Source organism: Chiloscyllium plagiosum, unplaced genomic scaffold, assembly GCF_037043375.1.
Source record: "Chiloscyllium plagiosum isolate Xiang-an unplaced genomic scaffold, Cpla_swu_hap1 HiC_scaffold_21, whole genome shotgun sequence".
In the NCBI taxonomy this organism is placed as follows: domain Eukaryota; kingdom Metazoa; phylum Chordata; class Chondrichthyes; order Orectolobiformes; family Hemiscylliidae; genus Chiloscyllium; species Chiloscyllium plagiosum.
Window position 1 is genome coordinate 16369688 of NW_028270159.1, and position 16754 is coordinate 16386441.

Here is a 16754-nt window from a genome sequence, read left to right on the forward strand (position 1 = left end):
CAGGGTAGTTTAAGAGCCAATCTTCTTAATGTGAGCCTATAGTCACATCAAAACTGGATTGGACAGGGATGGCAGATTTCCTTTTCTAAAAGACATATAGAACCAGATGAACTTTGTGACAATCTGAGTTTTGTGGACGTACTTCTGAAGTGTACTTTTAATTTCAGATTATTTAATTCAATTAGTTTAGTTCACTTTAAATTACCCTGCTGCGGTGATGGGATTTGAGCTCATGGCTGTGGCATATTAGTTTCAAGACTCTGAATTACTAGTTCAGTAACATAACCACAATGCTACTATCTTCTCCATATCATTTTTTCTCCTAACCATAAAAAGGAAACCGATGCTCATCATTGTACAAAAGTTAATTATATCATGAACTAATTATATTGGGAGTCTGAAACTTGCCTTGCAACATCCTTATACAGTCATGGATTTGGGGCTAGTTTTCTAATGCCGGTTTATTTCTAGACAAATGGAGAATTGTGTTGCCCGTGGCTCCAATTGATTTGGAAAATGGATTCTTTCCACTTTGTTATGGATGATGGAATCTCACAACTGAAGCTTTATCAGGAGTTTTCTGGTATTAAACTGTACTGTAAGGGTCACAAGCAAGTAATTAACAACAATGTTGTTTTAAAAAAAAACATATTTTTTCCTGTATCTTTGCTTTTTTTCATTTCTTTCCTTTTTTGCCCTCTTTCTCTCCTCCTCATTATATATTTTTCTATTTGTCCTTTCACCCTTCTATGATAAGTGGATGAAGTACTCTGTTTATAATGCTTTCATTTTATCCATCCTTCTCATTCCTCTCTCTTGTCTTTCTTGCACACTAGCTTTCTGTTCAAATCTCTACTTGTCCTTTCCCTACCTGTGTAGAGTCATACAGCATGAAAAACGGACCCTTCAGTCCAACCAGTCCATGCCAACCATGTTCTCAAACCAAACGAGTCCCACTTGCCTGCATTTGGCCCTTATCCCTCCAAACCTTTCCTATTCATGTACTTATCCAAATGTATTAAGGTTTTCATGAAGATCTGTAGCTCGGCTAGTGGATGAGGTAGTTGGTTAGCTTGCTGAGCTGCTGGATTATTGTGCAGATGTTTCATTACCATGCTGGTTAACATCATCAGTGTGGCTTCTGTGAAGTGCTGTTGTTCTGTCCCGCTTGGTTTTTATGTGGCCTGGTCTATTGGGATGAGTATCACTTCCAGGTCTTCTCTGCACTGGGTTTGTACACTGGGTCCCATCATCTTCGTCCACCGACGCCTGTCCAACAGACAACGCCAAGCAGGCACTGTATTTACCTACACATTGGCTACCTTACTGTATGTGAAGAACACATCAGAATTAATTACCAGGCTGTTATGGCCACTTGGTATTCTGGTAGCACACTAACCATCAGCCACACTATGCCAATTACTTGTGTGGACAAAGGATCCCATACCCATAACATCTAGGACCAACGTGGTATACAAAATCTCATGCAACAACTGTAACAAGCACTACATTGGGCAAACAGGAGGAAAACTAGCCATCCGACTTCGAATGCCAGCTGGCAACTAAATGACATGGTTCCCTCTCCCTATCTCTTCACACACAGACGAAGAGTGCCAACAATTCGACGATGACAAAGTAACCATTCTAGGTCAAGCCAACTAGAGACACTCGAGAGTTATTGGAAGCCTGGTTTTCCATCAAAAAGGCCATCAGCAAATATATAAAGTTAGATGCAGTGTACAGACTATTGCAGAGAAGATCCAGAAGTGATATCCCAATGATCCGGACTACGTAAAAACCAAGTGGACAGAACAACAGTGTTTCACAGAAGGCACACTGATAATGTTACAGAAGGCACACTGATCATGCTAACTTTGCACGATAATCCAGCAGATCGGCAAGCTAACCAACTACTTATCCAAAAGCCTTTTAAATGTTGTAACTGTACCTGCATTCATCCTTTCCTCTGGCAGTTCATTCCATACACAAACCACTCACTGTATTAAAAAAAAGTTGCCCCTCATGTCCTTTTTAAAGCTTCCTTTCAAAGTAAGTGCCCCAGTTTTGAACCCCCCCCCCCCCCAAGTGAAAAGACCCTCCTATTCATCTTATCCATGCCCCTCATGATTTCACAAACTCTATATGATTTTCTCAATCTCCTACACTCCACCAAATAAAATTCTCAGCCTGCCAAGCTTATTTTTATAACTCAAACCCTTCATTCCCAGCAGCATCCTGGTAAATCTTTTCTGAACCCTCTCCAAGTTAATGATATCCTTCTTAAAGCAGGGTGAGCAGATTTGCACACAGCACTCCAGAAGAGGCCTCACCAACATCATGTACAACCTCATATTGATATCCTAACTGTTATAGTTAAACGTCTGAGCAATGAGGGCATGCATGCTAAACACCTTCTTAACCACCATGACTCCCTGTGATGCAAATTTCAAAGAATTATGTACCTGAACCCTGAAATCTATCTGAACTACAACAATACCAAAGGTCCTACTTTTAATTGTATAAGCTCTGCCCTTGTTTGTTTTACCAAGGTACAATACCTTGCATTTATCCAAATGAAACTCCATCTGCCACTCCTCACCCCATTCACCAGTTGAAGAAGATCTTTTTGAAATATTAACTAACCTTCTTAACCATCCACTATACCACCAATTTTGGTGTCATTCGCAAACTTACTAACAATGCCTTCTATATTGTTTTATAAATGACAAACAAAAGTGGACCCAGTACTGATCCCTGTGGAACACTGCTGCAAGTATGCACTTTTTCTCTATTGTGTTTTCTCCCCTCTCTGCCTTTTTCCAGGTAGTGTTCTAACCATCCTTTCCTTGTAAATAGCTCCCCACATCTGGTGCAAGTAAGGGAGAGAATCAGAATTAATGGCAAACCAATCAGCAGAGAACTCTTTACAAAGTACTTCTGGCAGGTTTACAACCGATTGGATGAAACTAAGGTAAGCTGGTTATGTGCCTTCTGGATATTGTGACCGTTCTCAATCCATGTATTTTGGTTCTCTGTGCTCTGCCAAAATGAATAACTTTTACGTGTTGCTGAAGGATCCTCGATTATACTAGGGTATTATGGTATGCTTTAACCATTGAGAGGCACTCGAGCTTTTGTCATTTGTTAATATGTTGAGTTTTTGAATAAATCAAAATATTTTTTATAAAATTTGGACATTGAAAGCAAGTAGCATATATATCCATAATGGAGGTGGTGTTGAGCTACCTTCCTGAACCCTTGCAGTCTTTGAGAAGATGATGCTCCCATTCTGCTTTAGGGAATCTCTTGGATTTTGACTATTGATTCACATTTGGATAGTATCGGAGTTAGTTGGGGTGTTCCTGTATATTGTCCAGGTGGTATGGGTGGAAGGTGCCTTGGTGTTGCAATGTAATCAGCAGACAGTGCATATTCCAACCCCACTGAGCTGGTGCTTTGTTTCTAGACAAATACTTAATGACTTAATCTAAAACAAGCTGCATGACAGCTCAACAATTTGCAATTATATAGTGCCCTTCACAAACAAATTTAGTTTTTGTTTTTATTGTGAGATTCAGTTGTGAAAAGTTGTGCAGTCTTCTATTTTCCATTAGCTTTTATGCTATGTGCACTCAGGCTTAAGAGTTGTTCTTTTGCAAGCAGTGTTTTATCTAGTTCCACTTGCACTTACTCCTGGGCGCAAGTCCCACCACATACATGATACCATTTAAATATAGTTTTTGAGGGTCACCTGAGCATGTAAAAATTATAGTCATCTCTAACCCTTTTTTTTCTTTCTGTTTTGATGCCTTATCAAGGATATTGACTCTGGGGCCATGCCTGCATACTTCCGTTTTCTCACCATCCTTGCTTTCCATATCTTTCTGCATGAGAAGGTAATATCTTTGTTTTTGAATCATCATGTTTTGAATGTAGGTGGTATAATGTTACTCTTGACAGCAACTCTGACCTATTGTTGAGCCTTGTGAGGTTGTTGGACACTCTGTACTTGAGCTCCAAGATTAAGGGGCAGATTAATTAATAGGTTTTCAACTGGAGATTTGAAATCAGGGACCTCGTTCTGGGCCAACTCTAGACCGAAGAAGCATACTCGATAGCTGTGGGTGTGGGGAATGGTTAGTATTGATACATCAGAACCAGTAACATTTTATTTGATACTGGTACAGTTTTCTGCAAACTAAAATATTATTTTGAGTTTCATTTCTATGTTCCCTCAGGTTGACCTGGCAATAATAGAGGTTGGAATTGGTGGTGCCTATGATTGTACCAACATAATTAGGTAACAGATTTTACTTTGGTTGAAAATGATGATGTCTTTTTCTTTCTCCCTCTCCCTCTTGTGTGTCTCCTTCTCTCTTATCCTTCCTCGCCATTCATCTCAGTATTCTTGCTCCCTTTTCTTCGTCCTCTAGCTTGGTTGCAGAGCCGTGTTACTTGGTTTCAATAAGACAAAGTAACTTTGTTTAGATTGACTCACTAACCTTAAGGGAGTGGAATTCTGATCACCTGTTTCCTTGCAATGTTTAGACGCCCTGTTGTGTGTGGGGTTTCATCACTAGGGATCGATCATGTCAGTATCCTAGGAGACACCATGGAGAAAATTGCATGGCAGAAAGGGGGAATTTTCAAGGTAAGTGGAGACAGTTCCTTAATCTGACCAATGTAATACAAGAGGCTTGCCTGATCCACTGTCTTCCAATCCTACCTGTGGAAGAATCTGCTCATATAGTGGCCTCTATGGGTACTTAACAGCAGCTGTATCATTGTGAACTGAAATTATTGTCCACGTTGACCAATGTACTTAAAATCTCCTCCTCTTTTGAACTAATTTGCATTTTGGTAAAAGCTTAACATTTTCATTTTCTATTTGTCCGTACTTCAAAAATATAACCTTTTTCTAACAGAACATATCCTTCCATTATGCATTTTAACAACTGAGCAAAACCTTTTGGGACAGCCATGTGTCATACATCTCTCCTATTTCCTGACCAATCAGAGTTAACTTGTGTACTTTGAACTTAAACAAAAACTTGGTTCCCAGGTCCATTCTCCATGGTAATATCTCTATCTATTTGAGATCAGTTGCCATCCAATCAGCACCTTATTCATATGTACAGGTTGTTCTGGTATAACGCAATAGTTCCTTGGTAACCTCGTGTTATAGAAAATCGCACCATGGGAAACCACAGCAGAAATCGCACTGTAGAAGATTGCGCTAAGGAAAACCCATTATACCCGTTTAGCAGAAGTTTGTGTTACGCAAAGATCATCCACAATTCATGTTAGAGTTAATTTGCGCTGATAAAACGTGTGTTATAGATGAACTATCTGCAGTATAAATCATTGTACCCTTTTGAGATTTGAAATTGTTGTGATTCTGTCCCGGCGAATGAAAGCTGAAAAACTTTGTCTTTTCTTTGTCAGTTCTAAACTTAAACTCATCAAACATGAAGCATTTTGCGATGTCCTCTGAAATAAACTTGCGTTTGTTCATTTCTATCTCTGCTATACCCTTTCATGCTCCAGTCTCGCTCTGTAATCACAGCTTCTGACTCAATTACAAACTGATGTTATTCCATTGTTTTCCAGCCAGGCGTCCCAGCGTTCACAGTCTCACAACCCAGTGGTCCAATGTCTGTCCTTGTAGAAAGAGCAAAGGAAATTGGGGTGAGTGGTTGTCCTGCGTTGTTGGGGGAGTAGGAAACAGTTATAGAGTCGTAGAGCATGGAAACAGACCCTTCATCCAATCCAATGAGATATCCTAAATTAACTATTCCCATTTGCCAGCGTTTGACCCATATCCCTCTAAACACTGTGTATTCATGTACCCATCCAGATGCTTTAAAATGTTGTAGCTTACCAGCCTCCATTTCCTCTGGCAGCTCATTTCCATACACGCACCACTCTCTGCGTGAAAAAGTTGCCTCCTTAGGTTCCATTTATATATTTCCCTTCTAACCTTAAACCTAAGCCCTCTAGTTTTCGACTCCCTAACCTTGCAAAATCAGACCTTGGCTATTCACCCTAGCCATGCCCCTCATGATTTTATAAACCTCTATAAAGTCGCCCCTCAACCTCCAATGCTGCAGGGAAATATAGCCCCAGCCTATTCAGCCTCTTCCTATAGCTCAAACCCTCCTACCTCAACAATATTTTTGTAAATCTTTTCTGCACCCTATCACGTTTAACAACATCTTTCTGCTAGCAGAGAGATCAGAACTGAATGCAGTATTCTGAAAGGTGCCTCACTAATGTTCTTTGCAGTCGTAACATGATACCGCATCTCCTTTACTCAATGATCTGACCAATAAAGGCAAATGTACCTTCTTCACTACCTTGTCTACTTTTGACTTCACTTTCAAACAACAATGAACCTACACACCAGAATCTCTTTGCTTGGCAACTTTCTTCAGGACCCTACCATTGTGTGTATAAGTCATGCCATAATTTGCCTTCCCAAAATGACATATCATATTTATCTAAATTAAACTCCGTCTGTCACTCCACAGCCCGTAGCCCTTTGTACTTTGAGATAACCTTCGCTGTCCACTACACCACAATTTTTGTGTCATCTGCCAACTCAGTAACTGTTCCTTCTACATTCACATCCAAATCATTTTTATGTAATCATTTATAAATGACAGAAAGCAGTGAACTCAGCACCCACCGATCCTTGCAGCTCACTGCTGGTCTTAGATTTCCAGTCCAAATAAACACCCTCCACCATTCCCCCCCCCCCCCCCCCCCCCCCCCCCCCCGCGTGCGCAACGTCTCCTACCTTCAAGCAACTTTTTTATCCCAATTGCTAGCTCTTCCTGGATTCCACATGATCTAATCTTGCTAATTAGTTTACCATGCAGAACATTGTTGATCGCCTTCTGAAGCCCATATAGATAATGTCCTTTGCTCTGCCTTCGTCTGTCATCTTTGTCACTTCTTTTAAAAAGTCAATCAAGTTAATAAGGCACAATTTTCCACCCACAAAAACTTATTGACTACCCCTAATCAGTTCCATTCTCAATGAGGGAACATTCCTTTCTGAAGAAATATCCCTTTGAAATCTGTGAGGCTCCACCTGCAATGATGACACATGTCCCTGAGGCTGCATTTCAAATTTGCACAATTACCAATTATAAACTATTTCACTATTTGGCTAAATCTTTCTCAGAGACTAACAGTACCCCATTGACCCTTACTGTTCAGTTTTTTTGGTCGACGTAGGCAGCAAACCTGAGCAGACTCCTTAATCACAGGGACAACAGTACCTGATCTGATGCCACACTTGCTCTGGTGCCACATTGTCTAGCAGCAGCCTTGGAATCCAGAGGAATTGGAATTCTCAGACCTTCCTCCCTAGTCCAAGGTGATGAAGTCGGTCATAGCAGCTGTATTGCTAATCCTGATCAGCATGCTTGAGTTACTACTTGCATTTAGAGGGAACATTCTCATATCTATGATCTTGGGATCCTATTTTTCCATGTAGTAGCTTTCATCTTCATTCACGGCGATCATTCACGTTGAGGGGTCCTGTCTGTTTGAGTGAAAGTGGAGACAGTGGGAAGGTGCTGACAACAATTGCATGCTCAAGCTTTTTTGTCCTATCCTCTTATCATTTCTGTTGGATACACCAGCAGGAATATCATCTGAATTTTTCTTCTTACTCTACTGCATTAAATGAGGGTCAAGATTAGAGTGGTTCTTTGCCTGAAATGTTGACCTTCCTGCTCCTCAGATGCTGCCTGACCTGCTGTGTTTTTCCAGCATCACTCTAATCTGCAGTACCCACTTCTGTCCTGGATTAAATGAGGGTAATGGTGCCCTGATGGAATGATTTGAGTGACTTGCTAATTGTATTTCTGAGATTTCAATGAAAGTAAGGCTGTGTAATGAACTCCTTTCTTGTGTTTCTTGCTCCAGTGTTTCCTGCAGCTTTGTCCAGATTTGGAGGATTTCTGGTCTGAGGGGGAGAGGTTGAGCTTGGGATTGGCAGGAGAACATCAGAAATCCAACGCATCTCTGGCGCTGCAGCTATGCAGGACGTGGTTGCAACATCATAACCACCCAGGTAAGAAAAAGGCATTCTGACTGAATGGATTGGGAAAGCTATCTGGAGTGAGATTCCAAAGATCATATTTTAGGTTAAATGTGTTTGCATCTCTAGCCCTAATTTGGGATAGCTGAAATAAAAAAACCCTAATCCCTACTTGTGACTAAGGCTGATTTGTTTAATGTCCTTTTGTACCACTAAGAGTCATCCATGAGCCTTTTCTGTTGTTTAGTCACAAAAGTGGTTTGGCTGAAATCAAACTGAGCGTATACTCAATCTGACTGAAACGAAAAAGATTTGCATTCATATACCTTGTGATTATTGGTTGCTTTCCAATGGAACATCTGTGCTGTACAGCCAGTTAAGTCCTTAAACATAGTCATTTTTCTTGTTTCTGGAAATGCCACAGCCAGATGGCGCAGAGCAAGTTCCGACAAATAATTGACAATATTCAAAAAATTGGATTTTTCTGAAGTTATTTAAGGGATAAATATTGACCAGGACACCAGAGAGCACTCCCTTGCACTTCTTCAAAATACTACATTGGATCTTTTATTTCCACTGGCTGAGGCAGATGTGGCCTTGATTTAACATAGTCCTGCAGCATGGTCCAACCGTTCCATACCAAACATAATCCCAGATTAAACTAGTCCCACCTACCTGTGGTTGGCCCATATCCCTCCAAACATTTCTTATTTAGTACTTATCTAAATGTATTTTAAACAAAATCATACATGCATCCATAACATCCTCTGGAAGTTCATTCTATACTCTGTTTAAAAAAAAAATGCTCTTCATGTCCCTTTTTAAAACTTTCTCCTCTCATTTTAAAAATAGGTCCTCTAATCTTGCAATTCCCTACCTGAGGGAAAAGACACCTGCCATTCACCTTATCTATACCCGTCATGATTTTATAAACCTTTACAAGGTCACCCCTTAACCTCTTCCATTCCAGTAGAAAAAGTCCCAGCCTACCCAACCTCTCCCTATAACTCAAACTCTTAATTCCAGGCAGTATCCTGGTAAATCTCTTCTAACCTTCTTCAACTTAATAATATCCTTCCTATAGCAGAGTGACTGGAACTGCACGCAGTACAGCGGAAGAGGACTCACCAATGTCCTGTACAACCTTAACATAATGTCCCAACTCCGATACCCAAAGGTCTGAGCAATGAAGGCAAGCGTGCTAAACGTAGCCTTAACCACCCTATTTGTGTGTGATGCAAATTACAAAGAATTATGTACCTGAACCCCTAGGTCTCTCTGTGTTCTACAACATCTCTGCACTGGAGTGTAAGCCTTGATCTTACCTCCAAGTCCTGGAGTGGGACTTGAATCTGGAGCTATCTGACTCTGAGGTAAGAGTGCTACTAATTGAGCTGCACATGATTCTCTGTAGCACTCTAACTGCGTGCTCTTGGATTTTAACCCAGAGGTTAATGGCTGAGTGTTGTAACAGAGTGCGTCAACCAGCCTCAGTTACAGGAGTTTATGATTAACATTTTTATATTGTGGAATGTCTTTCTTTAAACACTGGTTAAGAGTGAATTGCCTGTTGTCACTGAAACTGGGATTGCTTGGTAAAAGCTGAAGCCTGTCCTGATAGTGGTAATGATTAAATGTGGGTAGATTTCCTATATCTCAGAATCTCATAGTTTGCAATTGGTGATGATGAACTGAGCTTCTTACGAGTATTTTGGGTTTAAAGTCAGCATTTTTAAAAACAAAAAATTTTCCTATGTTTGTGTCAGATCCATCAATGTCAGTTGTGGAGGTGTGTTAGTGCTAATCGACAGGAGTCTCTAGCTGTGGGATGATATCTCAGCATGAGTCCAGTCCCTGAGAAAAAACAAATTTGCTTGCTGTGGTGATGAACAGTTTGTGTTTTAGTTGTGTACAGGTAAACATTTTATTGCACCTTAACCACCAGTATATTGCTTAACTGCACCTGAATAATCTTGTCTGACAAGATGAGGAAACATTATTTTAAGGCTTCAGTTTCCAACTGCAGTGGGTCCTCACTGTAGATTCAGCCAGTCTCAATCATTCTACTTCTGAAGACCCCCCCCCCCTCTTGTGTGTTAAAGATTCCACAGACTGTCTGTAACACAACATATGCTTTTCTGTATAAATATTGTATAATTAAATGCACATAATTATTTTTGTGTTGTTTACTTAATGTGAAACTGGCACAAGATTGAGGTTTGAGTGATGTTAGTGGTGATGTGTTACAGCTGTGAAGTAACTTCTATCTACCTCAGTGGAGAACACAGCATCAAATAGTCATGGTACTTAAGCATGGGCTGAAAACCTCATTAGGGAAACGTAAGCAGACCATGCAAGTCTCACATTCATCACTATCTCGAGGAGATCCCTTGAAATTTTCCAGCTGACTCCTTAGGGCTAGGAAACCCTGATTGAGTGGCTTGCAGTATAATTGTATTCAGCCCTATGTTATAGCACACATGAATATACAGTCTACTATTTGGTTTTCGCTCAGACAGAAATGCCAGTTGAAGTGAGTAGGCTGCAAATCATTCTTTGGAAGCCAGATCGAGAGTAAGGTGGAGAGTGACTACATTCCAGCGGAATGCATTTTTGTGGATTAAGATGCCCATGTGTCTTCAAATTTGTGCCACGATTGACTTGTCCTTCTAACAAATGTAGTTGGGTTCTTGGGCCCTTAAATTGCAAGAAGATGCTGTCTTACACCAAGGACCCATTTTGTAGCTCCTTATTTCAATGGTTGCTGGAGGCAAACTGGTGTGAATCCGTTGTTGGATACCTTTTTTGGAGACTGAATCAGAATAGCCTCTGTGAAGGTTCAGCCAGAACCTCAGCTGCTGCGAGCACTATGATGGAAAAATGATGCTTGATTCTACTTGTGTGATGACTTTACAGATTTTCATTTGATTTCATAATTGTGTGAGATCTTTCCTGATCGTAAATTTGTTTATTTTGATTTTGATTCTTGCAGATTTTCCTCCATTCCAACAACCTCTGAACTTTGCTGAGAGATATGAGATGCAGCAACCGCCCATCAGCTCTGGATTCTGCCTGACTACTCCAATGATAAATGGTAACAACCCACTTCCTTATGTAAAGTTAAATGGAACATCAGTGGAGATATGTAAATATTTATAGGATTGGTGAAACAGGAGCAGGCGTTTAAGCCGTTCAGCCTGTCAAACCCTGCTGCACCATTCTTAAATGATTTTGAACCTGAGACCTACTTGCCCCTTAATATCCTTTCTGAAAAAATGGCCTAATCGTTCTCAGTTTGAGTATTTTTTTTAAAAATCTGAGTATCCATAGCCTCTTGAGAGAACAGAATATGAGAATTGGATGAAGTGCTTGACTATTCCAGGACCTAGCTCTAACTTTAAGATGAATAAACCTACTTTCTTTCGTTTTTGCATGAGCACACAACCGCACCCAGAGATTTAAAAAAACTACCATTATTGTACTTGTTGGGATATGTGACCTTGAAATCAACTTTAACTTTTCAGGCTTAGCACATTGGTGGAGCTCACTATGTTTAGAGCCATATGTGCACAGTTTAATTAAAGATCACCATCCTGGAACTAGAGCGCTTTCTGCTCAATGTCCAGAGGCTATTGCTCCCCAAGATTAGGAGCATGGTAGATGTATTTCTTGTCTGTGATGTTGCTTATTTGCAATGGCTACACATTCATTTGTTGTACTTGCAATGCTATTTCAAAAGCTACAAGAGTCAACCACATAGCATCATGTGTAGGTCAGATCTTGTGAAATTTGTTCCTTAAAATAAATTAACGAAATAGTTTAGGTACACTGAGACACCAGGTTTCATTATTCTTTTTCTTTTCTCCTGTTTTAGTGTATAATTTCACAGTTGCTGTGTTGGTTTTGAAATCTTTTGGATTGATAGTTCAGTACTTTAGTCTATATTCTATATAATCCTTATACCCATGGCACTTTACCCTAAGTCTATGAAGAGATCAGTAACCTTCATAACAAGAAACATCTATTTCAATAGCCAAAACCTCAATATCTTAAGGACTGTAATGTTGTCAGTCAAATGCCAATAATAATGAAAAACAAGGTAGTGACTCATTTCAATAATATTTTAAATTAAATGTTCACACAAATACAATTATAATCAAAGTTTTTAAAAGTTCACCAAGCAATTTTAATTGCAGTCAAAGTAGCTCAGATCATTCAAGGTGAGAAACCATCTGATATGGCTCTAAATTGGCAAGTTTCTGATCTCTGGTTGAGGAATATGTGGTTGTGAATTGACCAGTCGTCTTCTGGCTGCAAAAATATAAATGTCTGCTGCTGCTGCCATCTCATGGATTTTGCTAGCATAACACTTGACTAGAAAGTTGGGAGAATTGCCTAAGATTAATACTGAGATTCCTGAAGTTGCAAGCAAAATATCCTATTTCCAGTCAAGTATTGAAATGTGAGACAGCATCTTTGCTAGTGAGCATTGACTGCATAAGAATACTTGAAGAAGGGCTCATGCCCGAAACGTCGATTCTCCTGCTCCTTGGATGCTGCCTGACCTGCTGCGCTTTTCCAGCAATACATTTTCAGCTCTGATTTCCAGCACCTGCAGTCCTCACTTTCTCCTGACTGCATAAGAATGTGTCAACAACTCGTTATTATGTTGTCTCACCTCATTGGTATGTAGTTTCCTATTCTCCCACCTGTCGGATGGAAACTAGACAGTGACTATTCTAGCTTGCTGTTTGATCCTCTGGACCTCTAACTTCAACACCATGTGTTAACATCCCAGCATGCTCTGTAAGCAGGCTTGAATTTCTCTGACATATCTGAGGAATTGGCAGGAACCATGAAGGACAACTCCAGACTGCTAGCACTTGACTGAGTACATGGCTACCATTGTGCTGGTACCAGAATCTTGAGATATAATGGCAATGACCTGTACTTCCAATTGTGGTGAGTGAGAGAATAGGATGAGCACAATGTCATATGTGTATGTGGATAAAGAGGCGAGTTTGGAATAATAGTGTGAGAAAACACAATAAGGCTCACTAAAAGAAACACTCTGTGAAACTTGCTAAAATTCACACTAGGCTGACTTCTGGTAAAATTGAGCCCATGGTCTTTGCAGAAAGGGAGGAAGCAGTGTTCTTGAGTCTCAAACTAGATCATTTGGATGAGTAGTTATTGTCCCAATAAATACATGAAATGAGCAGTAGAGTCACTCACGTTCAGAGGAGTCATGGAATTGTGCAATGGTGTCTGTACCATCAAAGCAACACTAAACCTACACATGCAGCACTAGGCCCACAGCCTTGAATGTAATGACATTTCAGGTAGTAATCTCAGTATACTTTTAAAGATTGTAAGGTTACCGACCTCGACTACCCTCCCAAGTAGAATACTGTCAGACTCCCACTCTTTGGTGAAAAAGAAATCCTGATATGCTTTTAGAAGAGAGATGGTAGAAGGTTTGCTGAGCAGGTATCACCCTTCCATCATATTGATGTTCATGAATATAGTAGTGCCACCAAGCAGCACTTGTTCAGCAATAACCTGTTCATTGATGCTTAGCTGGAGTTCCATCAGGATCACTCAGCTCCTGTAGGAGCAAATTACTTGCAGTTGCTGGAATATGAACTGGAAGCAAAAAGTGCTGGAGATCACAGTGGGTCAGACAGCATCTATGGAGAGAAAGCAAGGTAACGTTTTGAGTCTTGATGGAAGTATTGTCTAAACTTGATGTTAACTAACTTTCACTCCATTGATGCTGTCTGACTGGCTGTGATCTCCAGCACTTTTTGTTTTCATTCAGCTCTTGACTTCATTGTGACTTCGGTCCAAATGTGAACAAAAGAGCTGAACTCAAACGTGAAGTGAGAGTGACTGCTCTTGCAATTAAGGCAGAATTTGACTGAGAATAGTACCAAAGAGCCATAGCAAAACTAAAGTCAATAGAAATGTGGGGAAAACTCTACTTTTTGAATTCATACCTAGCACAAAGGGAGATAGTTTGTTTTTGGAGATTAATGTGCAAGTCCCAGGACACTCCTGCGGGGGTTTCTCAGGGTACTGTCCTAGGCCTAACAATCTTCAGCTATTTCACTAATGAACTTCTGTTCATTAAATCAGTCGTTTGGGATAGTCATTGATATTTGCACAGTGTTCAGTGCCATTCATGACTTCTCCAATACTGAAGCAGTCTATAGCAAGATGTGAAAAGCACGAAGACCTTGGTTTGGAGTGACAACTACCGGAGAGGTACCATGTTCCCATAACATTATCATTGCTGAATTCCCCACTTTCAATTTCAACCATTGACCAGAGACGGAACTGTGCAACCATATAAATACTGCAGCTAAAACAGCAAGTTAAAGGATGGCAATTCTTCTGTCTTATGATTGCTTGTCACTATCAATGAGGCCTAGGTTAGGTGTATGATGGAATACTATCTATTTGTCTGGGTCAGTACAGCTCCAGCAATATTTGACACTCAGCACCATTTAGGACAAAGCATTTGTACCATCCACCATCTTAAACATTCATTTCCTTTAACCATTGGTGCATAGTGGCAGCAGCATGTACCATCTACAAGATGTACTGCAGGAACTCACAGAGACTCTTGCAGCAAACCCTTGGCTTCAACACCCAAAGGGACAAGGACAGCAGGGAGCACCTCCACCTGCGGGTTCACCTGAAATCCACATACTATCCTGGCTTAGAACATTTCTGTTCCCTCATTGTCTATTGGTTAAAATCCAAACAGTATTGTAGATTAACTGTACATGGATTGCAATGATTCAAGAAGGTGGTTTACCACCACCACCTCAAGACAACTAGGAGTGGGGAAATAAATGCCAGCCTAGCCACTGACACCCACAGTCACTTTTTTACTTTTAAAAGAAAACTTCCATTCCAGGTGCATTAGTGGAATTCTGAAATGCATCTAAATGTATCAGCCAAGGCATTCATCATAGCAAAACTAACCACTTTCCTTTTATTTGGTACCACTACATATCATTTGACAAGGACTTGGTGGAAGTCTTGCTGATCATCCTTTGCTCTAGTATCAATTATAACATTTCAGCTGCAAGAACCATGAGTCAAAGCTGTGGCTTATTGTCTCCATGTCTCAAATTTCCTACTATGCTGGAGCATCAGGGCAGCTGAAGACGTTTGCACCTCTCCTGTGGCCTTGACTGAGAAACAAATTTCAGACCCTCTTGAATTGACTTGTGTATTAGACCACATAGTTATCAAATAAGCCACTGGTGAGAGAATGAGGGAGCACTAAAATACTGATCTACTTATACTTTTGTTTCTGTCTAGCAGGAGACGCAATAGTTGAGCATTGGACAGTTGGTGTTCATGTGCACAATCTAACTATGTACACACTGCTGCTCCTGCTATGTTAATTCCTAAAGGGGATTATATTGATTTTTTTTTTTGTCTCAGGATGGCTTGTATCTAGTTGAGACTTCAGGTAGAATAGAGTAATTAGCTGGTCCACTCTCTCTGAAATTGTTTTGAGTTCGTGAGTATTTCTGTTGTAGCCCATGCTTCTCTTGAATGTTGACCATGGATTTTAAAGTGAAGAATTAATTTGTCTTCAATCCTCTTCTTGTAGGATTGCGTGATACAAAATGGCTGGGCCGATCGCAGATCCTGAAGCGAGGACCAGTGACCTATTACATAGATGGCGCTCACACCATTGGTAGTATAAAGGTGTGTTGGCATTACCTGGGACCTGGTATCTCTCTTAGTGTTATGGGTGCTCCTTTTAGGAAAGCTGTATCAAGGGCTGGAATTACAATCAGACCTTGTTTTAAAAAGTCTTGAAGAGCTGCAGCTTGCAGCACTGTATGTCCACGTCTACATATCTATTTCACACACTTGAGTATCTTGTTTCCAATGATATGTATTTCTGGAATAGGTGTAAAGCAGTGCTACAACCCCATGCTTATTCCAGTTTTAAATGTCTGGATACTCTCTAGGAGGTAACCTCAGTCTTGCTGAACTTTGCTCATTATGATGGAGATGATACAGAATCTGTAAAGGAACTCAGACCAGATTGGATGCTGAGTTTTCAGACAGTTCATTGACCTAGTGAAGGGAACTTTTAGAAATATTGGGAATTGAATTTGGAGTACACACGGGCTGTGACATGATAGTGAAATGCAGATGTATGTTGCAGTGTGCATGTGGAAATTGCTGTACTTCTGAAGGTAAAGAAGCAGCTATGGATAAATGTTGAATCTTGGAGATAATGTTTCTGGTGCATGAGTCACTGCCTCAGATGATCTGGTAGCTCAAGGTAAATCCAAGCAAGCGCAATCCCACTAAGATAAATAGTAGAGGAAGAGAGGTGTTGAAGGAGCATAATCTAATCAGTGAGGATAAAAGATGTTTCACAGGCTCCGAGAATGTTGGTGTATTTGGTTAAGGTCATTTGCTCAGTGCCAGAAACCTGATTGAGATTGTAGGAAAGAAGATACAGATTCTGTAGGTAACAACTTGTTGAAAAACAATGGAACACCAAGCGAATTTGTATTTGAAATTTGTAGCTTCCAAGGACAGATGAATAATGACAACAAAAATGGTGGAAATCACAACAGGTCAGGCAGCATCCATTGAAAGAGAGCAAGCTAACGTTTCGAGTCTAGATGATTCTTCATCAGAGCTGACGTGAAGTGTG

The 16754-nt window shown here is 40.4% G+C and overlaps 1 protein-coding gene across 4 annotated transcripts in view; it reads left to right on the top strand.

The window, feature by feature from the left end:
- The window catches only part of fpgs (folylpolyglutamate synthase), a 41610-nt gene that overhangs the window by 12341 nt on the left and 12515 nt on the right, over positions 1-16754 (top strand). For all 4 annotated transcript variants that reach the window (XM_043720385.2, XM_043720386.2, XM_087998328.1 and 1 more), the window contains exons 5-12: positions 2857-2971; positions 3819-3896; positions 4239-4300; positions 4549-4651; positions 5611-5688; positions 7939-8086; positions 11046-11147; positions 15687-15784. In XM_043720385.2, coding sequence (XP_043576320.2) covers positions 2857-2971; positions 3819-3896; positions 4239-4300; positions 4549-4651; positions 5611-5688; positions 7939-8086; positions 11046-11147; positions 15687-15784 — 784 coding nt within the window. The remainder of the gene's footprint in view (positions 1-2856; positions 2972-3818; positions 3897-4238; positions 4301-4548; positions 4652-5610; positions 5689-7938; positions 8087-11045; positions 11148-15686; positions 15785-16754) is intronic.